At 40.6% G+C, this 27718-nt stretch overlaps 1 protein-coding gene across 2 annotated transcripts in view; it reads left to right on the top strand.

Annotated features, from left to right (window-relative positions):
- Positions 1-611: 611 nt before the first annotated feature.
- TBC1D12 (TBC1 domain family member 12) overlaps positions 612-27718 on the top strand; it is a 41265-nt gene continuing 14158 nt past the window's right edge. The window contains exons 1-3 of one of the 2 annotated variants that reach the window (XM_054276884.1): positions 612-1405; positions 17590-17713; positions 24344-24400. In XM_054276884.1, the coding sequence (XP_054132859.1) occupies positions 612-1405; positions 17590-17713; positions 24344-24400 (975 nt within the window). The remainder of the gene's footprint in view (positions 1406-17589; positions 17714-24343; positions 24401-27718) is intronic. The other variant, XM_054276885.1, reaches the window with a different exon arrangement.

The following is a 27718-nucleotide window of genomic DNA, read 5'->3' as shown; positions in this document are numbered from 1 at the left end:
AGCTCAGGAAGGTCCCGTCTCCTCCAAGAAGCGACGCTGCCCTGCCCTGCCCATCCCTCGTGCCCACAGCTCGGCCGCCGCGGGGGCAGCGGTGCCGGGGCTGCCCGGGCCCTCCGCTCGGAGCCCGCCTGTGTGCAGTGCGTGTGCCAGCCAGGACAGTTCGCTCAATCCCAGCCCGGGAGGCTCTGGGGCAGGGACGGAGGGATGAGGCGGCCGGGCTGGGCTTTCCGCAGCCGCGGCACATCGGCGGAACGCGGTCCATGCTGCGAGCCCCATGGCGGAACGCGGTGCCGGGGGCGCGGCGCGGCCTCCACAGCGCCCCTGGCGGGCGAGGGCCCGTCTGGGTGGCATCTCTATGGTTCCGGGTGCGGCCCTGCCGGGAGGGCGAGCGGACGGGCGCTTCCTGCCCGGCCTCTCTATGGTGACTTTCCGGGGGGAAGGGCCGCCGCCGGCGCCGCGCGCCTGCGTGTGCCGGGCCCGCCCGCCCCCCGCCGAGGCCGCTGCCCGACGCGCGGAGCGGCGCCGGCTGCCAGCGCTCGCGGCGCCGCCGGTGCGGAGGAAGGCGCGCGCGCCCCGGCCCCCGCCGCGCCCCCGGGGCTCCGCGGCGGCAAATGGTGGGGCCGGACGATGCCGGAGCTCCGGGCGGCGCAGCCGTGTTTCCCGCGGGCCGGCAGGAGGCGGCGGAGGAAGAGGCGGCGGAGGAGGAGGAGGACGGGGAGCGGGATGGGAGCCGGGGCTCGAGCCGGCGGAGCGGCGGGCCGGGGCAGGAGCGGCTGCTGCAGCGGTACCTGGCGGCGCTCGGCCCCGCCGCGGCGGCGAGTGGGAAGCGCTGCCCGGAGAAGCCCGCGAACGGAGCCGCCTGCGCCGTGGGCCCCTGCGGGAGGATGACCAACGGGGACGTCGGCTTCCTGCTGCCGCCGCAGGAGCCGCCGCCGCCACCCCCTCGGGCTGGACGGGATGAGCCGGGGCCGGAGGAGGAGGAAGCGAAACTGCAGAACGGGGGCTTCCTCCCCTGCCCGGCCGGAGGCGTCCCCTTGGGAACCGCCTTGGAAGAGCCGCTGAGGAGCTGCCGGCTGCGGAGCGAGGCGGAGCGGCGCGGGGGGGCGGCGGCCGAGAGTCCCTCGCCGCCCCGCAGCCCGGGGGGCGACGCCCCAGCCGCGCGGACCTGCCGGGACCGGGCAGAGCCCGCCGCCCTGCCCCCGGCGCCCCTCGGCTTCACGGACGTGAACCTCAACTCCCGCAACACGTACGAGGTGAGCCGCCGCCGCAGCGCCCCGGAGCACCTGCCCCACGGAGAGACCGCGCCCGCCGAGCCGGCCCCGCCGCCGCAGGAGCCCGCGGAGAGGGCCCGGCACCGGGTGGGCATCGCCGCCGCCGGCAGCAGCTTCGCCGAGTTCTTCACCAGGTAAAGGAGCCGGCGGCGGGGCCGGTGAGGCCGTGCCCGGCAGAGCCTGGGGCCAGGGGGATGCGGGTCTGCCGGCCGGGGCACGGGCGGCCGTGCGCTCTGCGCGGGAGCGGCTCTCGGGGCAGCGGGGTCTTGCTGCGGGTAGCACAGGGAAGAGTGGCTCCGACCCTCGCGGGCTCTTTTCGCTAGGAAGCAGGTACTGTCAGTGCAGGATAGAGGCTTTGGACGTGACAGTAAGATGATAAAGACCCTTTTACTGCTACGAACTTCATGGACTTCAAACTGGAATTTGCTTCCTGTACCAGGGCATATCGCTGAACGATCACAGTGGTACTCATTAAACCGCTGGAGAATAAAGTGAAAGTTGGTGGTGGTGGAAACGCCTTTCGAAGCGTCGTGGAAATTGCCAAGTGTTATAAAGCGTTTCCTACTTGTTGACGGTGTAGATAGAGTTTACTTATTTAGTTCTAAGTGTGGTGTTGAAAACTTCAAGGACTTTGCTTTGTGCTTGAATTGACTTGTGTTAAGTTTCTAGCACAAAACCGAAAGCTGTGGGACATCTAGCTTTGTCGCCTGGGATCTCTGTCGCATTACTCACTCTTTAGCATACTACACAGGAGGTGCAGCTGGACCATAATCATTTATAGCACACTCTATAGTACCTTTTATTATGTTTGAAGTGAGGAATTTAATTTCCAGCAGTTTTAAGTCTCCCAAACCGAGGAGTTATAGTTGTTGTTCAAGTCGCTGGTAGGACAGTAGGTCTTTTAAGTGTTTTAAGATGACAGAATAAGATTAATTTATTAACTGAAGAATTGAGATGGGAGAGGTTTGATCTCAAAATGGGATGCCAAATGGAGAAATGGGCTCCCTCTGCCAACTCTCAGAAAAGGGAGAGATGGATTTTTGAGGATAAAGATAGTAGCAGTTGAAGATAAGTTTGGTGCACCCACTTTGTTTCAGGGATGGACTGAGAGATTCCTGCAATTCCTGCTATTCCATATTAGTGGTCTTCCATCCCATGCTTTCGTTCCTTTTCCCTCATGTTATGTAGACTGCAGTATATTGTATGAGAGTAGCTCTGTTGGTTGGAGAATGGTGCTAATAAGGCCAAGGTTGTGAATTCAGTCCCTGTCTGAACTGTTCACTTAGAGTTGGACTCGATGATCCTTGTGGGTCCCTTCAAGTCAGAATATTCTGTGTTATTACCTTCCTTTTGCCTTGCTACTTGAGCACATCTACCAGTAACATTTATGTTGTTGCTTTTGCCCCAAATCAATAATTGATTGAGATTCTGGAGCATTTTCCTCATAGATGCTGTGGTTTAACCCCAGGTAGTAACCAAGCACTACACAGCTTCTTGCTTTCCACCTCCTTCACCCCTGACCCCAGTGAAATGGGAAAGAGAATCAAAAGTAAAACTTGTAGGTTGATATAAGAAAAATTTGTTAATTTAAGAAAAGTAAAATATAATTATAATAGTAATAATGATAGTATAAAGAAAAGCTAAGTGATGCTCAACACAGTTGCTCACCACCCATTGATTAATGCCAGACCTTACCCCACACACTGATCAGCCCCTTCTGGGTAACTCCCTCAGTTTGTGTTCTGGGCATTAGGTTTTTATAGTGTGGAATCCTTTTGGCCAGTTTGGATCACCTGTCCCAGCTATAATCCCTCTCAGCTTTTTGTGTACTCCCTCACTGGCAGAGCATGAGACACAGTCCTTGACTTAGGATAAGCACAACTTAGCAACAAACAAAACATCAGTGTGTTATCAACATTGTTCCGGTACTGAATCCAAAACAGAGCTCTGTACCAGCTACTGGGAAGAAATTAACTCTATCCCAGATAAAACCAGGACAATAGAAAAGTTTGAACTCCGTGTGCAGTAGAAGTGGTCAATATACATTGATATTTGCTGGTTTTAGTAAAGGCTTGGGTAATAGATGAAAAAGTGTAATTGCTTCTATCCTGACAAAAGCTATAGTACAGACACCTCAGTGGAAGAGTGGCTTTCAGGAAATCCCATTTCACAGTGCCTGACTGGCCCAGCTGGCTGTGCCTCTGGTGCATTTGGCCTGGTGAGCAATACTGGCTTCCTTCAGTTCTGCCTATACATTCATAAAAGAGCCTTAGTTACAGCTGATTTCATCTCATCAGCCAAAATGAGATAGGCTATTGAAAACTTCCAGTCATTTTCTTGAAAAACAATTCAAACTTGTCTTGCTTGATAGATTTGTCTCTAGATAAATAAATACTAGAATGGGTAATATCCATTATGAAAAGTGTAATAAAGCTTTTATAACTTTCTCAGTAGTTAGTTCTTTTCTTCTGAACCTGTAATTCAAAAGCTTAAACTTCTCACTTTTATTTTAAACTGTCCAGATTTATACAAAGCTGACAGTTGCCAATGTAAGTGGGTTATCCTATAGTTCTTAAAAAGAGGATGTCAGTAATGAGAACTGAAATGGTATCAAAAATTATCCTGTGTTTGAATGTTTGTAGCAACTCTACTTCCTTGTGAAGTTCTCAGGAGAAGTTGCTTGTATTTTTGAATGTGCACAGGCTCGTAAATGATGTTGTTCTCCAGAGTTTGAGTTGTACTAAGTGGCTGTGTACTGAGAGAGAGCAACTCATTTGTGTTTTGTCAGAGTGTAGCTGCTCCCACAATGCAAAAAAAAGAAAACCCAAAAGGTACTGGATGTGCTCCGTGGGTAGCCCAGCAACCTGGAGTATCTTATGTAGGATGTTTTGTGCTTGTAATGCTCTTAGTTGAGTTTGCAAACTGTCTAAAATTTGGTATTTCCCATTGTATTTTTCTAATAGCCATAATTATATGGAAATGATTCTAGAAGCTGGACATTTCTTGCAGATACTTAAAAAAGAGAAGGCAAAGGAAGTCGTACTGCCTTCGGCTTTATTGTTGTAATTGCTGTGACCGAACAGTTTGATCAGACAGATCTGGGTTAGGAGGCTGCTGTTTCCAGCTAGTCCAGCTTGTTTCCAGTTCTTCAGTTATCAGACTGACCTGCTTCATAGTTCTTTGAAATAATCTGTGTTAATTGTCTGTCTTCATTCACTGAACCAGAGAGAAAATTGGTGAGGTAAGGTGGGGGAAAAAGCAAGCAGCTGTCATCAGATGCATCTTATCCAAACTCTGTGACAGGGAGAGTGGCTGTGCCCTTGAAATTGTCATTAGTAATTACTTTAAGATCCTGGGTAAGTTTGCATTGGTGACTAGAACCTTTTTTTAAGGTAAGTATTAGGTATGATGTATAGCCTTGGAATCTTAAGTTGTATTTGTCCCAAATCATTAAGCCTGTCAAATCAATATTAACAACTTTCAACAGAAAAATAATTGGTTTTGCTGTACATCTTGTTTCCCTTCACATGTGAAGTAGGATGCCACAAGTAGATCAGTATGTGGAGCAGAGTGTCATGGCAAGGAAAATTGCATGGCTATGATCAGTTGTATCCACTGTGCTGCTGTTTTGGTCAGAGTAAGAAATGGCTTCTTGGAAGTCACCTGTCACCGCTTTGTAGTCCTGTAGTGTATAATTCATAATGCAGTCATATACAGGCATTGTTCTGATGGTTTGTGGTCTTACACAGCAGCTTACAAGGGCAATGCTCTGTTCTTGGGTTACTGGATCCCTGTTGGGTGCAGAATGGTTCAGTGAGCAGGAACATTGCATGGACAGTTGAATTAAAGCCATGATTATTACCTTGACTACAGTATGCTCTAAATGTGCTGCTTTTGGGGGCAGAGCAAAACAGTACACCAGAAAGGTCAAGCAGCAGCGAGTAATCCAGGGCTGAGATAAAGACTTGATTCTGAACCTCTTCTAAAGATGAGTTCTACTTCATAGTTCTGTAGGTAGGTACCAGTCACTTTTCAGCTTGTGTAGATATTGTACCTTTGTGAATTGTATATTTGCTAGACAAATTTAGGTATCTGGTAGTTTGTTATTCCTTGATTCAAAGCTTACTGTTGACAACAGTGATATTTGCTTTTGTAGTAGTAGAGCACCATTTTCCCAAGTACTTGTGTTCCAGTATTCACCTCAGATTCACAATGAGATTAATTAATAAAATTAATAACTGCCACTTCTTGTAGGTCTTTGGAGTGTGCTGTGAGAAATAGGTGTAAGGGGTTATAAGCATGTATGGCCAGTTGGCACACATATTCTTATGGAAAATGTCTTTAGTCTCTTACTTTTTTCATTGCCCAGGGTGATTGTGTTTGTTGTCCAGAAGTTTTGAAAAATGTTCACTTGAAGAGGTGATGGAAAGTCAAAAGTAGTCGGTATTTGTAGGCACAAAGCACTAAGAAATCACTGAGGCTCACATCTTTGTGTCCCTCTTTGTAAACACAGCCTTGAGTAGGTAGTCCTTCAAAAGCTGCTAATCTTCTTGCCTTTACAGATGTCCTTGGCAGACTGGAGGGTTGCAGGGAGATTCACTGAGTGTTGTTACTCAGTACACAGTAGTGTCTCTAGCTATGTAGTTTTTATTTCAGTTTTTTACTAAGTGCCACTTGCAGCTCTTTGCACTACCTAGGCATCTACCTAGATGGGTCTTGTGAAACTTTCGTACCAGAATCAACATTTCTCTTAGAGAAAAGCTCTGCATACATAAATCATCTTGAAACTTCAGGGGATGTACTGGGCACCTATGGCGAAGAAAAATCTTTAGTGGACTTCTGATCAAAAATGAATCAAGTGGGAATGGGCTGTCGTTGTGACAGGTCTTCTAAACCTTCCATTCATGTGAAGATAAGAAAACAGATTGATGGGGTCACTTCACAGTGCTTAATTTCTATTCTGCTATTGCTTATGCCTAAATCTTGATCAGATCTTACTGAAAAAAACTGTGTGTTTTATGATTTTGGTGTTGTTTTTACATTGTCCAGATTAAAACAAACCGAATGAAAAAAAGTACAGCTATCCCATCAATATATATTGGAAAGACGATTAGAGACAAGAGTTAAGGGAATACATAAAAGCTTCCCTGAGAAATCATGAGAGCGCCCTTCTGCCTTCTGTTTTTGGGTGCAGTTGTTTCTGCTTTCTATACGTAATTTTGTAACCTAAGGGAAGAAATGGATACATATAATTGCTTTGAATTAAAGCTGATTGGAGAAAGTAAGCAAGAGTACCTGGACCCTAATCTGTGGGTAACTTCAAACAGTACTTTTTTTTCCCTGAGTTAGAGACATAAGTGACTTGATAAAATAGGATATGGCATTCATATTATGAAGTTGAGAAGCTCCTCTGTGGATTCTTCCTTGACATTTGTGAAGAATGATTTATTTTGTGATGTTGTGTTCACATGTTGACCAGTTTCTGACTTTCAATGAGTGTTTCACCATAGATAAGATGCTTTGCACCCATGGAATCAATTTGGTTAGGATGTCTGTTGACTAGCAAATCAAAGTGAAATTTCAGGAGTTCAAGCAGAAGAACGTTACGTTAATTTAATTCTGGATAGGTTTCAGAAGGCCACCTTGCTTCAGCTTCTGTCTGCAGCAAGTCTTTCCCCAGTTACCCCCTCAAGGAAAAAAAGCTGCCTGAAGAGATGTCAATTCTGAAACCTCAGATGTATAGTCTTCATCAGTCTGTAATGCCTAAAGTATTGTTAGCAATTTTTCTAATCTCCTTGGTGGATAGTGTAATGGACAGTGTTATATTCTACAGTGGTACATATATTTGCACTAGGAGTTTTGTAATCCTAGTATGAATTTTCATGAAGTAAGTGCTCATTAAACTAAAGCTGTAGGGGTTTTTTGTGGGGGACTGTGTGGATTTTTTTGAGTGAAACAGCTTAAATTGCTGTTTTGTATGCAGCAAACTGTTGCAATCATAGCTTGTTTTGTTCAGGACTGTTCTACAGAGGCATTTAAAGTTAATCTGAAAGCATCTTCTCTTCTCCCCCTCCCCTTCATTTTCAGAAGGCCTTTTCATTCATTGGTCTCTTCTGCTTATTTGGGGTCACAGGGTTTCTTACAGAGTATATTGAGAGTAGTGACAAAGTGAATGGAACATCTCTTCTGAATAGGCTATGACTAAAAGAAGAATGTTTTACATGGGAAATAACAACCAAAGGAGTTCACTTAAATCACAGCTGGCCTCTAAGAAAATGATAGTTCTATGTTTTTGCTCTCTTGGCTGTTCCAGTGATTCATTAGGTTATTTTGTCCTGATTGCTTAAGAATAAAAAAGGAGTTTAAGGGTTTTTGGTCACATTTCATTCATGTAGATGAAAAAATTGTTACTCCTCTCTTGAGTTTATTGGAACTGCTGAGATGTTTACGATATAAACATCTGTCCTTTTTTATTTATCATAATTGGTCTTGTTTGTTTTTCAGCTGGGAAGGAACTAGGTTTGTTGAACGGGGTGGTTGGCACTGCTTTAAACTTTGCAATCTCTGTGTGTGCATCTTTTTATTATTGCTTTCTAAGGAAGTGAAGCATGATTTCTGCTTCATCTCTCTAGTACTGCAGCCTGTTTCCGAGGTCAGTCAAACCTCTCAGAGTCTGAGAGAGCTCCAGCATAAAAATCCTACAGATTTTTGAATGAAGTCTGAACACAAGGAGAGCCTGCAAAAGAGACTGATAATTTGCCTCTGTATTTTCAGAAACCAGTCAGCTGTGCAAGCCACCTGCAGAGCATTTTGCTTCTGGCTTGATATTGGGGTAACAGTCTGAAGAAGAGTGTGGCTGTTGTGTGGGTGAACTTATGACTTCAATTAGTAGAAAACTAGTTTTCATGGTCATAGATTAGTTTATTCTTTCAGAACTTCTGAGAGCCAAACACTCGGACTGGTGTTCTTCTGAATTCCTTTCCTGCTTTCTTATAGCCTGACTGAAAAGCTGTAGCCTAGAGGAGTACTTTCCTACAATTTTTCTCCCTTCTCCAAGGTACTCCTTTATTAAGAGGAAGCTATGTTCAGTTTCCATTGTTATGTTGGATGCACATTGTAATGTGCTCTTGGGTAAGTGAAAGAGTGTCTTTTGATCCTGTAGCATAATAAAGCTTCCTTGTTGGCTCCTGTTGCCTGTGATATTTGTTGGTCTGAGCTTCCTGAAGGCCAGCTGTAGAACAGGCAGTCTAAGCTTGGCTGTGGTCAGGCCTCAGACCTTGCAGAGCTCTGTCCTGTCTGTTGCTTCAGCTGCCTAATGCATTCATTAATGTGGGATCTTGTCTGTCTGCTGCTGGGCAGTAATGATGCAGTTTGGGTGCTGGATGCCAGAATGCTTTAAAACTCAAACAATCCATTTGCTATCAAAGGTATTTGTGTGGCTGGCATCTGTCTGCCTTAGGTAGCTGGAGGAACTGGGGTGGTTTGGACAAGGGAAAACTGAAGGGAGACCTTGTCATTCTACAAATACTTGAGAGGAGGTTGTAGTGACATGGGTGTCAGTTTCTTTTTCCACTTATCAAGTGATAGGATGAGAGGAAACAGCCTCAAATTGTGGCAAGGGAGGTTTAGGTTGGATATTAGGAAAAGCACCATCACTGAAAGGCTAGTCAAGCATTGGAACAAGCTGCCCAAGGAAGTGGTTGAGTCACCATCCCTGGAAGTGTTTGAAAGTCATGTAGGTGTGACACTTAGGGACATGGTTTGGTGGTGATCCTAACAATGCTGGGCTAATTGTTTGACTCAATTGTCTTAGAGATCTTTTGTAACCTAAATAATTCTATTATTCTTGCTTTTTTTTGTTGTAAACTGTGTTTTGCAAATTGCTTGCTGTTCCTCAAATTCTGTAAGTAGTGGAGTGGTAGATTGGAAAATTTCTTCTTCATTCTTAGAAAAGATGTCAGGCAAAACTGAAATAAATCAGTCCCCTGCCTTCTTATATCAGCTAAGACATCAAAAAATAATTCTTGTGTTTTGTAGTATTTCTGCAATTGATCACTGAAGCAATGACAAAATATATTGTGAATTGCTAGTTGCAGCTGAAACCCAGTGCACTGAGTGACTGCAAAAGTGCTCCAGTGCTTGGAGTGCTACATTGTGCAATCGAGTAGTTGACAGGCACTCTGTCAGGCACCAGAAAGGAAAAATATTAACTGAGGCTTAACCAGGCTGGTCAGAGTTACAATCACCCCTGGGACAGTCTGCAAAATAAAACTCTGCCCTGTGTTTGAACTTCCAGTTCACAGACTTATAGGCCATGTCAAAGGCTGGAAATCTTTATCACCTTTGTTTTGAAAGCATACATTGTATGGAAGCATTTGAACTATAGGTATAGGGGTTGCCCTTATAAAGCTGGTGAGTTTTGCCTCAACTGAAAGTGAGTCACATCTAGAACAATTTCAGGTGCTTTGTTTAACTGAGTTGTACTTTGTGAGATATCTTGGTGAGCTGACTGAAGAATTTGTTATTGTCAGGAAACAAAGGAAATGTTTCATCCCTGCTTCTGGTATTTATATGATCCTCTGTGAGCTGTCTGTTGCTCATTAAGCTGGAGAGTGAAAAAGTGTTGATGCTTTTCTGTGGGATTAGTGAGCTGGATTGACTTGCAAGGTATGGAGGGTGTGGGAGCTGAGGCAGCAGAAGGGATTGTAGGACATTACTGTGCAAGGAGGGGAAATGGGCTTCCCATTATGTGGGTTTGTGGGAGGAAGGGCTCTTGTTCCTCTAGCACTGTTTTGCTTGGAGTATGTTGCTCATTAAGTAGCTGTGACTTTGATGGATTAGATATTCCTGGCCATACAAAAAATACCAGAAAATACAGATACACAGAATATCTGTAGTTAGCTGGTAAAAATTCTCCACTTCTTGCAGCTGTGATCTAAGACTTTGTTTTAAATGCTGTGGGTAAGTGTTCTTTGATCATTATTAGAGAAGATTGACCATAGTGTTTGGTGTAGTGTCAAAATAGCTTTATAACTGCCTGATCAAATATGAAAATGATAGAACAGTCTAACATAAAGCTCTGCTTTGCTACTTCACTCTGAAAAGTAAAGGCTGATTCTCTTCCTTTATTTGTATTAAACCATTCTGAAATTTAACCCCATCAGTTACCTTGCTTATATGTCTGCTTGTTTATGTGTGTTTTTAAATGCTTGAACTGCTTGTAAAACTTACCTGGGCAACAGCTCTTTGTTGGGGGCAGAATGTAGTCTGGTAAAATAGAGTTTATCAGTGAGTGTTCTGTACAAGATGTTCTGCAATACTGCTAAACACTTTCAACTCTTAAAACTTCCCAAGTGTTTGTGTACCTGAAGTAAAACTGGTCTACCAGCAGCGTTTGTAAAGCCACTTTGGGATTGGTATTCACTAGGAGCTTGATAAGAGAGTTGATCTAATTCAGTCTCATCAGTGCAGTTCCATGATAGTTCTGTCAATCTCTGTCCTCTCCAAGACACCAGAGGCCACCTCCTTCCAGCTTCTCAATCCTCAGCTTGAGAACTGTCCTTGACATTTCATTAAATTTCAGGTGGACCTAATTGTAGCCAAGGCTTTAGTTGATCACTAATACAAATGGAGACATATTTAATTTAAAAAAATATTACAAGCTTGGTCTTGCTGAGGATGGTTGTTTTTCTGGGTAGGATTTTTCATTTCGTTATTTTATTTGTTTTTGTTGGAGGGGTGAGGAGGGGAGAGAGGCCAAAAGCTTGCTTGTGTAGCATCTAAGACCGCAGGTTTAGGGTATTGCAAACACTGAAGCTTCTTTGGAGAGGGTAGTTTGGAATATTCTTTGGGTTGTCTTGGTGCAGAGAGTAGGAGGAGATCTTTACATCTAGAAGGTAACAAATCTGTGGTTGGGGTAATACAATTAAAAGAGAATCTATAATCTAGCTGCTGCTTGTAGCAAAACGATGGAAATTGTAAACTGTAAAATTGGTTGGGTCACATCTCTTCCAATATAAGGCACAACTTGGAAACTTGTGCTGAGAGCAATCAAAAATGTGTTGGATCAAAATGGGCTGACACTTGAAGCTATTGAAATTAAAAATGTAGAATGCCTGTTGCTTTGCAGGCTTTGTAAGTGGTTAGCCAAAAAGGTTTTATTTCCTTTCAATGATTCATTATTTATGCTTAGAGTTGAGTTACCTTTGTTTCTGCATGTAAATTATTGAAAAGTCTTGTTTAAAGCAGAGGGGCTAATTCTGCTTAATAAAGCAATGGGTTTTTTTTGTCTGCTGTTCTTTCCAAATTATTTCACATGACAGCATAACAGAATGGTCAAGACTCGAGTATGGAGAAGAATTCTGCTGTGTTCTTAAACAGCTTTTGTGTGTTATGCCTGGTAAAGAGATGCCAATATGAATTAATAGTTCTTGTTATGTATTTGGCTATGGAATATTCCATACAGAATATGGAATTGCAGGCATGTAGAGGTTTCCAGAATTTGTTCTAAAAGTATGGTTTTAAGTAAAAACGTCTAATTTTAGGGCTTTTTAAAATGTTTCTATAGCAATTCCTGGAACATGCCTCTCCTAACTCCTTACTGATACAATTCTCTGGGTAAAGATTGTTGGGTAAATAAGTAATTTCCTTATCAGCTCATCTTTCAGCTAATTCAAATTTCAACAAGTTTTAAACATACACCTATTTTGTATGCCTATGAAGCTTATTAAGAAATTAGCATGGGGTGGAGCAAGAGCAGATGGCATGTACAAGCAGAACTCTGCTCTTTGTGGGGATGCAAAATCAGTTGTTTTGTAATACAAACACAGTTTTTAATGACTTTTGTTACTTCATTCCTTTTACATGCTCTGAGGTTTTGTTGGAATCAGTAGATTTTTAATGTTATTTCAGAGAAATTTAACTTCAGGGCTTTTAACTGTATTTTTGTAACTATATTAAAAACACAGAGAAAATGTACTGGGGTTTTTTTGGTCCAACTTGGTGCTCATTTGTAGCATTACTTCTATGCTGCATTTCCGTTCTTTGTGATTCTGTGAGGAAAAGCTGTGTGTGATAGAGTGAGGATGTTCTTGATGGGATGCTGATTCCTTCCTGGATTTAAAATGATGCAGTTGTCTTATGCAGTGTTTACTAACAGGTACTAGGTGCTTAATCAAAAGGAAAATCTAATCAGCCCTCACTTCCTCTGTCAATTCTGGTGACTTTCAAATCTTGTTTTCTCAGCAGAACAATTCCCTCTTATCAAAGCTCTTGAAAGATGGATGCAATGAGAAGAAATGATTGATGATGGAAAATGACAGTAAACCAGATTGTTGTGTGTAAAGTAAAAGTCAGAAAATATTTTGACAGTTAGCTTTTTTTTATCTAAAAAAAGTAACTTTTACTATGCTAGTATAACTTGAAGTCTCTTTTTGTAAATTAATGGGTAAACATTTTGAGCAAGCTCAAAGTTATCTTGTAAGGATTAGAAATCAGAGAATAGTAGTTTACCTTTCAGCATTGAGATATAAACACAACATTGATTTATTGGTAAAATAATCCTAAATTATGTGCATTTTATTTGGAAAGATGTTTTTTTGTTGCCACACTGTATGTTTGCCAAAGGTGCCCATAGTTTAGTGGTTTTGTTTTGGTTTTTGGGGTTTTTGTTGGTTGGTTGGTTGGTTTTTTTCTGGTTTTTGCTTGTGTTGGGTTTTTTTGGGTGTGTGTGATTTGTGTTGTTTGGGGGTTTTTTTTGTCTAACGTAATGCAGCATTTCAAGTTAAATTAATTTTTATATTAAAATGAACTGTAAGGAAGCATACTTTCCTCATGTATAACAGTAGTGATGATTATAACATGGTTTATGCTCTCCTCTAAGACCACTTGAATTTTGCCATTTTTGTGTAGTGCAAATGAATAAATTAGAGAAAAGTAGTCTCATTGTTAGTATGCTTTATATTGATATTCATCCTGAAGGCTCAGGTGTAACTCCCACCTTCCTCTACACCTGGAATCTGTCTATAGATTGGTGAAAGTGTCAGAATAGGTGAAGCTTGAGCCTCTGTATGGAGTTGTAATGATTGAATGTCTGGGAAGGAAAGCTGCTTGAGGTGGTGCTGGGATGCACAAAGCAGTGGGATGCTGCCAGCCTGTTGGTTGTGGCACACAGTGGCGTTGTACAAAGGGAAGATCCATGTATGTTATCCTCGTTGAAAGAGCTGTAGCAAAATGATGTGTAGCTTGAAACGAGGTTAGTTTGACATTTTTGGTCAAACAGAAGATTCTTGTCAGACTCTTGTTGTTGTGGAGAGGTGACTCAGTTATAGCTAGAGACAGAGTGCTGGAGATGGAGCTGCCCTGAGCCATTCCTTCCTGCTGCTGTTCCAAGCACTTCAGCTTTATTTGAGTGGCTGTTGTGCAGATACAGCACAGTCTAGTTTTGGATAAAATTTAAGATCAACGTTCAAGTAATTATCTCATCTTTTCCAGTAGGTTCCTCTAAATCTTGGAAATCGGTTGTCCTCTTGATCTGTAACTACTTGGAAATCAGAAGTTTTTTGTGTGAAGATTTTTTTGGAGGGGAGGGCAAGTCAAAACCCCAAAGTAAATTAAAAAATCACTAAAGTATCAGGTTCCACCTATCCCCTTCTGAGACTTAATTCTAATTGCATTTAGACTGCACTAATTAATCTTAAATAGCAATTAAAAAGTGATTTCGAAAGCAAAAGAGGGATGAAAGCAAGCAATTTCATTAGTAGAGCATAGTGTTAATGTCACCTGTAGAAATGATTAACATTTTTGAATTGCTGTACCACCAGTATGGTGAAATTTGCACAGACTATGCTGGGCACAGGCAGGAATAGTTGAAGGAACACAGTTAAAAATAAGGGGAAAAACCACCAGTCATTGCTGTCATTACAGCTCTTGCAGTTGTGTGCTCACAGCCCACAGGTTTTTGTTTAGTGTAATCCAAACCATGTTAGCAAGAGATATCTTGGTCTGTGCCAATAACTTCTCATTCTGTGGCACTTCATTAACTTTTGAGCTCTTCAAGGCACCTACTGAGACATTTTGGAGTGTCATTTGAGGGTGTTAATATGTGTTATATAAAAGAAGCAGGGGAAAAAAACCCCTTGCAGCTTTCCCCTGGGCTTTTGTAAACCAGAGCTTAAATCAATGAACTAATTTAATACTTCTATCCCATGGGTCCTTGCAACAGAAAGAATTAAAGAATTGTTCAGTTCTAAAGTGTAGACTCTCTTTTAAGGAATTTTGAGGTTTTCAAATGGATTTTGAGATTCTGTACCAAAGTGCTATTGACTTTCCAGCCATTTCAATAGTTGACTCTTCCCAGGATCAGTGAGACTCATGAATATTCTAAGCAGCAACAAATACATCAAATCTAGTACACTTCCTGCAGTTCAGTGAATGCAACTTGTGAGCATTCACAGATGCTGTTCCTTAACAAGGCTTTTGTAAGGCTTTGCTGCTGTCAAGAACACCTCAGATGTGATACTGTTCTTTGCCAAAACAATGTATTAAGAAGTGTCCTTCCATCTTCAGTACAGCTTATTTGTAATCTCTCATTAATGTCTTTCTGATTAGAATTCCTATGTGAAGTTTATTCTGACAGAATACAAAGTTTTACGAGCTCTTAGCCTTCACAAGAAACAGACTTCATTCAATATGTGCTCAATAAATGTTAAACTTCATTCCTTCCAGACTACATTAAAGGTTTGTTTTGATGTTTTATTTGTTTAAAAAAACTGAAAAATTAAATCTTGTAAAAGCCATGAGCATGCCTAAATCTCATTTTTTTTCCTTTTAAAAATCTACCAGTTACCTGGTTAATAATGAACCAGCTTTGTTACAATGACAGATTGCCATCAATATTAAATGCATCTTTCAGCTTCTACATATGCTAGAGGCAGTGGAGTTCAACTGCCAAGTAACCCTGGTGGTATTCCATAGTGTGTACAGAGACTGGGTGGTTATTGCTACCTGTGAAATCAAGAAAGATGCTCCAGAATGTACCTTCCTGCATACCTGCTTTTGGGGGAAAAAGTCTTCTCTAATGAAGTTCAAATACAGCTGTTGCAGATTTAAGGGCACGGCTGTGGGATAGTGCAGAGTCTTTAGAAAACTTGTGTCTTGTTTTGTTGTTTATTCTTTGACTGCTCCTCCTTCCCTCCTGAAGACAATGTAAAGCACTGTGAAAAGTGTCCTTATGAAATGAGCCTTTGTTATTTATGTAAGCACACTTTTTTTGTCTTACAGAGTGGATCTGTTTATTTCACGAATAGTGTTCAGTTCTGGGATTGACTGAGGATGGTTTTTTTCAAAGGCATAGGGAACCATGGTCTTTTTCACTGTTCCTCCTTTCCAGGCTGTGTATCAGAAACCACTGTCTTGGAGCTTCTGAGCTAACTTGGCTTCCACAGGGATGGATGAAGATATTACAAATTTCTCTGATGGAGACATCTGTGTGATGTGTGGATCACAACCAATGCTTCCTAGAACAATTTGTATTAAACTATTATTAGTAGCAATGGCTCAATTTAAATAATGGCAAACAACTATTCAAACCATGCAATCAGTTATTCCCAAGCATGCTTTCCCAGTAATTGGATTGGAACAACATCTGGGAGACCTCCACAGAAGTGGCACAGTGTACCGTGGCACCAAAAGATTCTATTGTCTTTTGTGGGCATTCCACAAAAATGTCTCACGGTGTTCTTGTCAATCAGGTGTGTGTGTAATCCTGTACTCCCTGCCTGCCTGTAGCAATTGCTGTTTTCTTGAATGCAGTCTTTTAATTTTTTTTTTTTTTTGACGAGCTGTTGATCATGGTAGTGAGTGGCAGTGGCCTCAAATGGAGTGAAGAGAGTCTTGGTGTTCTGGGTTTCTTGATTTTTTTTTTTTTCTGGATTCCGTGGGACCACCAGTCTTGAGCTTAACAGTTTTTGGGAGGCTTCCATGCTCTATCAGCACCTACTTCTCCATCTCTCCAGCTTGCTGGTGGCTAGATCCTCAACTGCACACAAGCTCACAGGCTGTAGAGTTCATTCACGCAGACTTGCACTGAAGGGATGTTTGACAGGCATTTCCTTGTTTCCCAAATAACAAAAAACATTCTGGGAACAAAAAAAAATAGCTTGTATATGAAGATCATACAATGTCTTACAAACACTACAGTTCCTAATTGTAAAGCTATGCTGTCTGGCCAGAAACCCTGACAGCACAGGAATTTAAGAGCTCTGAACACTTTTCAGACAGATTGTGGTTGTTGAAGCATGCTCCTTTTATCTGGGCAAAGCTAGGAGACTGTTTGCTGTGCACAAACATGACTACTTCCAATTTGAAAAGGAATTGTATTTTGAAATACAGCAAATACATTAAGTGAAGAGTAAATCTGAGGATCTCTTTCCAGAAGAAGAGTGTGAAGTTAGCTAGTTAACACTACAAAAACATCTCCCACCAAAAGTACTCCCCTGTTGTGTTCTCTGAGGTCAGCTGGTAAGCTTCCTGAGAAATAACCTTACAGGCTCCTGAGCTTTTAATCCCTTTGTGGGAAGAGTTTCTGGAAAGTAACTTTCCAGTATTCAGAATAAATACATTTATTTCATTTTAAAGCACTTGTACATAACATGCCCTGTGGGAACTTGTGATTGGAGTCAAATAGGATAGCTGAGTATCTGACAAGTGGTCACTAACAGGCTCTTGTGATGGTTGGCTTTCCAAGAAGTAAGAGCAATGCAGTCATCTGCCTCTTTGGGGGTAATTGCTTTAGGCACTGATAAAGCTTGTCTGCCAAACTGAAGCTGTGTGATTGTTTCCTGATTTTCTAGTCCATGCTATGAAAGTTGAAGCCGTGAAGATTGGTAGAAGTAATAATTTACCATTTAAAAAAAAATCTCTTTAAGTTACAGGGTGTTTTTCAGCTGTAGTCATTTCAGTCTCCAGATAAATCAGGAAGAAACACTTTAAACAAGCCCCAAATAAAAGTTTGAGAATCTGTGGTATGCTGTTTATGTATAAGGAAGTGCCTGCTATTACTAAAAAGAGGTCTGATAAAGTGGTTTAGAGGTCAAGTTGAGTGTTAAATACAAATAGTAGCATCAAAGCACCTTTAATGAAAGATGCTCCACTTCAAATTAATTATTTGAAAGCAGAATGCACTTTGCATTTGCTGAGCAGTAAATCTCTACAGTTCACCCAAGTGAACTGGTGAAGAAATTGAAGAAATGTAAATAGGAACAATATACTTTGTTTATATGCTTATAACAAACAAAACAAATCCTTTCTCTATTTTCAGGAACTTCTTCACTAAAAGGACAAAGGAACTCAAACCTGCTGTCCAAAGCGCTCCTGGTTGGAAGTTGTTTGGAAAAGTCCCACCCAGGGAAAACCTTCCAAAAGATTCCAAAATTATTCAGCAGGTGAGTAAACATCACATAACTCAAGCTAGGAAAATTGTAAAAATAAGATACAGGTATTGCATTTCTCTGCTGTTATATCCACATTGGTGTTATATGACCACAGGCTGCTCTGAGAACATTACTTTGGGGCTTTGTTTAAGTAATAGTAGTTACTAAGGAATTTGAGTTTTATGATTATTTTGTACATTCTTCAGTACATCTCAGTACTTATAAAAAGTACTTCCAAAAAAGTGGTATATGTTCAAAAAGCACTTAAGCTGGTTTTATCAAGACATTAGAACTTGCATTAATTTCCCATAAAATTTTGTCTTATTTAACATGATATGCTGCAATATGACTCATTTTTCTATTGCCATCCTTGTCTGGAAGACTTCCTATGAAGGTGACCTCTGACAAATTGCTTAGAATTCTGAAACATGTAATCTTCTTTAATTTAAAGTTTTAATCTCACTCAAGATACTTTGTTGCAAAATAATACTGTAAATGAAACTTGATTTTGAGCTACTGGAATTCTTCACAAAGACACCTCTGATTTCCTTCCTCTACCACAAGGTTGCACTTCCATATAATTGTTCCTGTGGAATCTGTCTTTGATAAAATAATACTTCTGATAAAATAATACTAAGATGTCAGTGTTCAAAGGGGAGCAGTTGGTAATGTATCGTTACCGTACTGTTAGCGTGCAAACCTGAAAGATTTGTTGACATAAGAAACATAAATGTCCCCTGTGTTGGTTAAAACAGTAACTTGAATCTCTTGAGGTCTGCTTTCTCTGTCTGCTTTGTTAAATTCCAAATAAGCTGATGTGTTTGGCAGGTGAATGGCTGTGAATGAGGCAGTGTTCAGTTGTCTCCTAGAAGGGGCTTTGTGGCAGAGAGGGCCTTTTGGGAGCAACCAAGGTGAAAAACTAGAGGATCTTTTTGAAGGACTTGAATGCAGTGTGACTTGTGACAATGGGTTGAAACTGTGTGACCTTTGAAGATCCCTTCCAACGCAAATTATTCTGTGATTTGAGTGTGAAGTAAAATGAATGCTTTTTCAAATTTAAGTGCTTTTCCTTTTTGGGTGGGAGAGGGCAAGCATTCTTCCTTTGCTTGCAGGTGCATGCCGTTGGCCTTGTGCTGTGAAAATACTGTGGTAAAATCCAGATGTCTCTTCCATCCTGAGAAATGGAGAATCTGCACAGTGTTACCTGTCATCTGCTTACTGTTTTCTAGTAATGAAGATATTTGATCTGGAGATCATGTTAGAATAGAATTGTTTGGGTTGGAAGGGAGTCCTGCTCTCCCTGCTATGGGCAGACACCTTCCAATAGACCAGGTTGCTCTAAGCCCTGTCCAACCTGACTTTGAACTTTCATGGATGGGGCATCCACATCTTTCCTGGGCAACCTGTTGAAGATGATGATCTGAAGAAATAGTCCTACTTTCTTATTCTGTTTTCCCTCAGTGATGGTGTTTGTTTTAAACAGTAGTGTTTCTGTTTTTTAACTCCTCCAAAGTGTCAGAAAAGCAAATGTATCACAACAATTTATTATCTTTAGCCATGATTGAGTTGCTTCTAGTCATGTGGTTTGTGGTATACTGTTTTCCAGATTAGAGTCACTGTTGGATTTATATGATCTTGAGTGAAGTACCAGTAATTGCTAATGGTTTTAGCTTTCTATTTGGCTAAAGCATTCATGGTCTTTATCTAAAGCCTCGTGAGCTAAAAGATACAGTTACCAACGGGGAAACCAGCTTGACAGTCTGCTCTACACACAGTTAGAACTACATACCTAAGGAAATTTGATTTTAAATTGTGAAATGACCCCAGTGTCTCCATAATTAGCATATGTCAAATGTCTTGCACGTGTGTTTAAAACTTACTATGTAGCTCCTTGTGCATAAGCTTTTGAAGAAAAGCTGATGGTTTCTTTTCTCAAAAAATGTTGGAATTTGCTAAGCTGGTGATGGGTTAGAATGAATGTAGGCACAGTTGGTTATTGAAGATCAATGGGGAATAGCATCTTCACTTCAAATGGCTGACTGTAGTCTCTAGACTAATTTCTCACTATGCTGGGGATGTGAGTGAAAAGAATATAAGGCCTTCAAGAAGTTGATAGAAGTATGATTAAAGCTTAATGTGTTTTGTTCACATGGAATTCTGTGAATCTGTCAGGTTACTTCATAACCTACATGGAATATCTCTCCAAACGTGCTCTTTGACTTTCTAAATCAGAGTGGAGGGATCAGATATGATTGAAACAGAAACCTCATATTTCCCCCCAATTTTTTAGCTCTTTGTGGCCAGAACCATGGTTACTTCTTGTTAGCCAGCTTTTTAAAATGAACCTTAGGTGTAAGACTACAAGAAGGTAGGAAAGCTGCCTGTGAGGGAGTTTATGGTAGTTTATTATTAGCCATAAATCTTGCCCTTCCTGAACATTATTTTTCATGGTTGGACATGGTCCTTTCACTTTATTGATGTCAGTGGCCAGCTTTGGGAGGGTGCAAATAAACCCTTGATTAAGGAAACTCAGTAATGAGTCAGCATCCTGCGTGTAAAAGATGAGATCTTAAGAAGCCCTGTTGCAAGAAAAATTAACTCACAACAGGAAAAACTTTGCAATTAATAGAAGGAAGAAGTCTTTTGGATAAGGATAATACTTACATCAAAGTTTTATGGCAATATCATGAAGCATGAAATACTTTCCTATTAGTAAAACTGAGAAAAATTTCATCATTGTAGATATATAGCCAAAAGACTGGTGGGGCTTATGTGTCCCTTTCCCATCCTGGCTGAAGGAAACCTCTTTTTTTCTTCTTGTTAATGGTAAGGATGATGTAGTAAATTGCTGATCACATTTAAATGAATGCTTGTGGCTCCCAGTCACTGTCTATCAACTAGACACTGCTATATGACAACTTCACTTCCAGAGAAGTCAGGTAGTGCTTGTATTATCTTGAATAACCTCCAAGAAAATGTGGGAACGTCATTGGGGATACTGTTTCAGACGTTTTTCAGATGAGGATGCCAGCCAGCTGTGCCTTCAGAGACTGCCTAATGAACATGATTGTGAATGATTTCTTTGCAAGCCTCTCAGGCCGTGTGGAAGATGCTGAGTGTTCCGTGGCACGGCAGCCTGCGGCGTTTGCGCCGTCCGTGCAGCTGCGCCGCCCCGGGCGCGACGCGCTCCCTCAAACTGGGTCAGAGGTTGGAAGTTGTTGGCAGCTGCAGCTCCCCACTCGCAGCTGCTGGCACGCTCAGCTCTCCTTGGATTTAGAGCTGCCCAAGCAGGATGTGATTGAGGCCAACTCTTGTGCTGGACATCTCCTTCCTCTGGGCTTTTTTCCTTCACTGTTTTTTTTTTTGAAAAGGGAAAACAACTCCCCAGGACTGCAAATGTCAAATGCATCTGATGGTTTTAGGAAGTGTGCCTTTTTTCATGAACTGCAGCTAATAAAACTAGCTATTATAAGAAGCATGTTGTCATTAATGATCAGTTTGGTAAATTCTTTTCAGTCTGTACAGAAATCTGCTTTAAATTAGACTGTTGAAATACTTTAATGCAGAAGCATTTAAAGGAGAAACAGACTTGTGGGCTGATATATAACATTTTGGAATGTATTGACCCAAAGTCCAGATTCTGTTTAAAAATGCAAGCACAATTTCAGTTTTTGTGCTTACAGTTAAAGAGCTTTTAATCTATGATAAAAATTTTTCTGAATATCAAATCATTAAGTTTACCTTATTTTATTAAGGCAGGCTTGCATATGTTTTATTAATGTGTTTAAAGCAGTATGGTGGGGTTTTCATAATATGCCTGAATTAAAGTAAATTCAAAATATGCAATTACACTTTGCAATATAAAAACCAAGCAAAACATAGACCAAACTTGCTTTATCAGCAGTTTTAATAATGCTTTTCTCAGTGGCAGCCTTAAATGAAGTGGAAAAAAAAAAGCTTCTTTTCTACTTAAATCTGCCACACCATTAAAAGCTTGCAGTGATTTTAGGAATGACTGCTTGTTCAGAAGTGAAGCCATCTTTTCCAATAGCTGTCACCTTGTGTACAAAATTGAAGGTTTTAATCTTTGACAGTCCATTAAGTACTAGCTTTGACTGGGTCACTGTTTTACATCTAACCTCTGAAAATATGTTGGGATGGCTCTGAAATATTTACAAAGATGAAGTACCTGAGGGCTAAAACAAGTGTCTTCACTTGAATATTTTTCCAATGTTGTTATCTCCAGTCTGAGATCTAACGGAGAAATTGCAGTCATTAATTCGGCAGAATTCCCGTGGTCTCCCAGGGACAAGGGTTTTCAGAGGCTTCTCTTCAGAGGAACAGATGTGGTTTGAATCAGTTTTCATATGACTCAAACATTTTGGCTTGCAATATTAACTCTTCCCTCTTCCCTCCAGTCTTGGTTTTTAGAGTTTAAAAGTGCACAAAGCTCTTAATGCCTATAAATTTGTGTGTGTGTGTGTGTGTTTGTAAGCAAACCCAAGGACTGACTATCTTAGAAAAGTTGTTGAATGCTTTTTTACCTGAGTGGTTCTTAAGCATATTGTTATTTAGAGGTCCCATTGGCTCACCTTGCACTACTACTGGAGAAAAAGGAAAGGCAATACTTCTGCCTGTTTGCCAGATACAGAGCAGAAATACATTGGTAACAAACTGCCTAGAAACGAGGACTGATAATAAATGGGGATATTGGGTCTTGCAAGGAACCTGTAACACCTATAGCAGTATTATAACAATTTGCCCTACAAGAAGCAGTGAGAAGGCTGGGATGGTTTCTTTGTAGATGCTGTAGCTGGTCAGATTTTCAAGAAATGTCCTGCATCATTCAATTATCACATGTGTAGTCAGTAAAATATCTGTTCTAGAGGTAAACCATAGACATTCCCCAATGTTTTAGATTTCTTCAGTGAGTATCTTGTCAGTAAAATGGTAGTGAAACTGGTAGGACCTCAGAGTGACAGATGCTTTCTTTTGTTTTGAATAAAGGCCATAAAATACAGTTCAGCTCCTACTGTCAGGACGTCCCAAGTTGCTTTGACAAGGGAAACTTGTTAAGGAGAACTTCTAACAATGTCAGTGCTATGTTGGTGGCACAAATGCATCTTCAGGGTAGTACCTTACAAGGGGAGAAGGGATCAGTGTTTTGAAAATAACATGGAAGTATTGACTCTGCTGATGTGAATTCTTTTGACTGCTGTTTTTTTAAAAACAAAGTCTTTAAGAACAACTACAATGAGTATTGAAGCCACTGTTCTCTTACTAAGGCTTGAAAAAGAAAGCATGGGCATACATAGGTATGTGTTTTCATTTCTATTCCTGAAAGTTGCTGGATTTGGAGGAAACAAATAATATAAATTGAGATAATAAAAATTATAGAACTTATTTTACTTTGATGTGGTGGGACATTATATTTTTTTTTTGGTCTTCTGGATTCTCTCTTTGTGGGATCCCTCTCCCTCTCTTGGGCCTTTGAATTTCTTTAGCCAAGCATGTTCTGTAGGATTTTTTCTTCTCTCAAAGAACTGAGCATTTGCAGCTTAAGCAGACGTGCTGCTGAGCTTGAGGTGCTGAGGAAGCAAAGTCATCATCTAGGCAGGCTGCATCGAATTCCAAAAGGGTAGGTTCAGGTGGTAAATCTGCTGTCTTTCATGGACATTTATTTAAAGTGTGAGATTGGGGGGGTTTTTTGTTGGTTTGTTTTAATATAAATCTTATCCTTCCAAGGCTAGCATGGTACTTCAGTATGGAAAAGGAAAAATAGTACAGCAAGGAAGAAGAAAGCCTTTAAAATGGTTTCTATTATCCTGAATACTGCAGATATGTTCTGTTGAATTAATGATAAAAACCTTTTTTTCCTTCTTCCAGGCACAGGCTTAAAAGCAGTGGGCTTTGTTTGTCACCTCCCCTACACCCCATATTTTAGCTTGGCTCATCTTTCCATTATAAAGCCAACTTTGACTTTTGGTTGGAAATGTGCAGAGCTGTAGTTGTACAGGATCTCCTGTAGCTGGGCTTGCTTTTATACCTGATTGCCTTGCTGCTTGAGTGGTGCTTAGAATCTTATTTTTAATAGAAGTGACTGTTGCTCAAAGCTTTACAAATACATCCTTGTTATCACCAGCAAGGCTGAGGTATAGCCCACTTTTGAGCTTTCAGTTTAGAAATATCAATACTAACATGGCAGGGGACAATGTTTTGTGTCTCCTTTCTAACAGCATGTACCTTCCAAGGCTGTGGTTAAGTCAGTCTAATGTCTGTGAGTGGTGTGTGCTAGGGAGACACAGGGTGTATCAGGGACTGCCTTTGTCATGCATCTGAGAAGCGCCATGGAAAAAATCTCCCTTTGGGCAAAGGGGCTGATTACTGAAAACATAAAACATCAATTAAACCAGAAGAACAATCCAGTCAATGTCTGTACAGACCTTGCACAAGTGGGAAGTCTTTGTATATGTCTATTTTGGGGGCTGGAAAAGGAAGAGGAACAGACGCATCCATGTTTTTTCAAAAATACAAGATAAATAGTCTACATGTGAATTTAAATTTTGGATTGCATATTGCTGTTTTGTAATGGTCTTTTCCTTTATTTATTCGCTAAGGCTCTGCTTCTGTTTTTCTTATTAGGATGACAGTTCTGGCAGTCTTGCGTCAATATCTGCTCTCAGTCTATTAAACACAGGGGTATGAAATTTAATATATACTTTTTGTAGTTGTATTTGATGCCATGCATGGGACTGTGTAGCACTCATTAAAATAGTACAAACATCACATTTTCACAGTAGCATGAATATTTTATGGCACTAACCATCAACTCATTAAAAACCATTAGCAAAATAAACAAGTTTCACGTGTGAATCTCACTAACAACTTCAAGTGATAAGAGAATTATTGTGTATTGTTTATATTGCATGTTCTTGGATAGCAAGAAATAGGTAATCATACAGCTTGACAGTAATTTACTTTCTATGTTTGCTGTGCCTCATTGCTTAATGGCAAAAGTTTTTTAAAGGCTAAATTGGTAATATTTTTTAACAACTTATTAAATTTGAAAATTTAGATATTAGAATTAGCACTTCAGAACTCCCGATGCTTTTAATCACTATTTCCCATGTGGAATTGGAAAATTAGAAAAGCATAGCTATTGAAACTTTTATTACAATTTACATTATCTATTTGTGTGACTGGAATCCTTCTAAAATTGTGCATGTCCATTACTTTGTACACTTTTTGTGTAATTCTGCACTCTGTGTTAAACATGAATAGTACAGATTGGCTTCTCAGTTCTGTGGAACTGTGGAACAGCAGTCCCATAACTGCTGGTTGGTTCTGGTGCCTGTGGTTCACATTACATGGCTTGGCCACTCTCAGCGTGTCTGTGTTGGGCCCAGGGCCGGTGACTTCTTGTAAACAACAGATGAAACTTGATGCACCCTATTAAATATCCAATTGAGGAAAAAATACAGCAAACAAAGAATTGAAAGTGAATGGCATTAACTTTGGAAGATTGACCTAGAAACTCTTAAGTGTCTGTTTGGTTGTCCTTTTGTACTGTGTAAAGATTAGTATTTTCTTCTCCATCAATACATCTGTTCTTTCTATTTCACCTGCAAATTAGGCGAGAATGTACTGTTCTGCCTGTCCTGACAGCATCTGGAATTCCTATTTCTGGGAAGATGTCTAGTTTATGACTCACAGGATTTTTAAGTGACATCTACTCTTGCTATAAACACTCCTTTGTTTATAATCACTTTATAGCCAGTGCTAGCTCAGCAATTTTAACATTTAACCTGGAGGCAACATGAATGCTGATGTAGGATTATTCATTAGCAGAAATTCTTCTTACATGGATGCACTCCTAGGTGATTCTATTAATGCTTCTATTCTTGGATGATCAGCCCTGATTCAAATGAAGGCCTGTAATCTTTCTGATGATATATCTAGTTGGCTGTACAACATAATGAAATAACCATATAGATGTTTCATAGACCCATCTGCTCCAGTCACGTGTGTGTAGAAGGGAGAGAGGTTTAAAACCTTTTGCACAATATATGGCAATCCCCACTCTGTTTCATCAGCAGAAGCCATAGCTGATTGAATAAAAACTATTTTAGGATCAGACTTAGCATTACAGATGGGAAAGCATATTAGAAGAAACTGTCATACACAGGATGTTTAATTGGAGTATTAGTATGCCTTAACGTCTACTTTAAATAGAGGCAATCCTTAAGACAGGGGAAGCTTATTCAGTGTTGCATTCTTTAGTTGCAGAAATTCTCTACACATCAGATGCCTTTCTCCTCCAGCATACCTACAAAATAATTGGATGTGTGGTGTTTTGTCTGTATAATGGGTACTGTGAGAACTTTCATAGTCCTTGTAACCAAAGGCTTTTATCACTCATTCCCACGAGTTCAGCTTTTGTTGTTGGATCATAAATAGATCAAACTTAATTCCAGATGATTGTTGAATTTTATGGTTGGTATTTATTCCTTTACAGCTGTATCGTTTGAGCTCTGTAGATGCAAGTTTGTCTTTTCACACTGAATCCCTGTGTTTCACACTTAGCTAAATACTTTATCCCCACAAGCATACCCTACTTCAGGTCTACTAATGCTTTTGGAATGCTGCAGTGCAGCTGGTTTTCCTTTCTCTAAGGTCCTTGGCTTAAGTATTGGAAGAGGAAGCTCTGAGCAGTTACTTTTGTGTTACACAGAGCAGTCCAGTCCTGTTTATAGGTATTGAAAATGACTCTCAATGGTCTGACTGTCCTTTATGGTACTACAGCAAAAGAATGAATGAAATTTCAGACTTGCATGTTTTCCATGTAGATAACAAAAAGGTGCAAGCAATAAAGACCTCTGTGGGTTTATTTACTTTTTAAAATTATTATTTAGAATACCAGGGAATTTTTTTGGTGTTCTTTCTTGTGGTGGTAGGGGGTGGGGTTTTTTAGGTTTCTGGTTTTTGGGTGGGGTTCTTTGTTGTTTTAAGAAGAAACTATTTGAGATATCTTTATCTTCTTAAACAAATGCAGTTTATAAGCAAAAGATGTTTTCCCAGCCCCAGTTACCTGTCTGTAGTTTAATAGGCTTATCTGTGTCTCTGCAGGAATAAATACTAGAAATGCAAGTCCCTCCACATATTGAAGCACTCTTAAGTATATTGTCATAGTGCTTTTCAGGAAAAACATGATTTTAGCTTCTTACTGAGTTAATTATTGGCAGCAGATAACAGGATGGTGTTACAGACTTAGTAAGATGATAACTTTTTATTAAAGCTGAAATTTATTTATTTTGGAATTAGGAAGTGTTCTGGAATTTTCAATAAATGCCTGATATGTTGCAATAATTTTTTTTTTAAACAACTTTCTTGTGAAACCATACATGTGACGCTTCCAAAATAATTGTTTTACATATACAGGTTTTACATAGTCTTGAATCTTAGCTGTCAGCTGTTCTATCTTCTGGCTCATGCCCTGCATGTTAAGCATTTGACAAGACATTTGACTTTAAATTGTATTTTTACCTTGTTGTGGGAGAATATTAACTCGCGTCTTTCAAAGTGAAGTTTTATGTCAGTTCAAGCTTTTTAGATTCTGCATCAACTGCACAGTGAAGGATATTGGATTCTTTACATGTAGTCATATAAAGTATTCCAGAAAAAAATGGATACTTTATTTGCAGGATTTCTCTACACATCTGATGGTTGTGGGATCTGATCTTCAAATCAGTTTCCTAGAGCACAGGCTTCTTTAGGAAAAAGCATCTTCCCTTGGAAGGTTCTGGTACTTTGGAATGTATTTCAGTTTGGGGAATGTGCAGCCATGACAGTTGGAGCCTGTGGCTATTTTGGCCTCTCTGTTGACTCTCTCTAGTAACACTTATAGTTCTCCTTCTCTGCCCATGGGATCTCTTTTTAAAAAATCCAACTGTTCATTATGTGTACTTTCAGAAACACAGGTGGATGATGAGTTCTGCCTTTTGTGAAAATCTCTGTTAA

The sequence above is a fragment of the Melozone crissalis genome, unplaced genomic scaffold (genome assembly GCF_028551555.1).
Source record: "Melozone crissalis strain CALT ecotype California unplaced genomic scaffold, PUWL_Pcris_2 ptg000019l_1, whole genome shotgun sequence".
Taxonomy (NCBI): domain Eukaryota; kingdom Metazoa; phylum Chordata; class Aves; order Passeriformes; family Passerellidae; genus Melozone; species Melozone crissalis.
The sequence above is the reverse complement of the archived record's forward strand: the minus strand, read 5'-3'. Positions and strand labels throughout refer to the sequence as shown.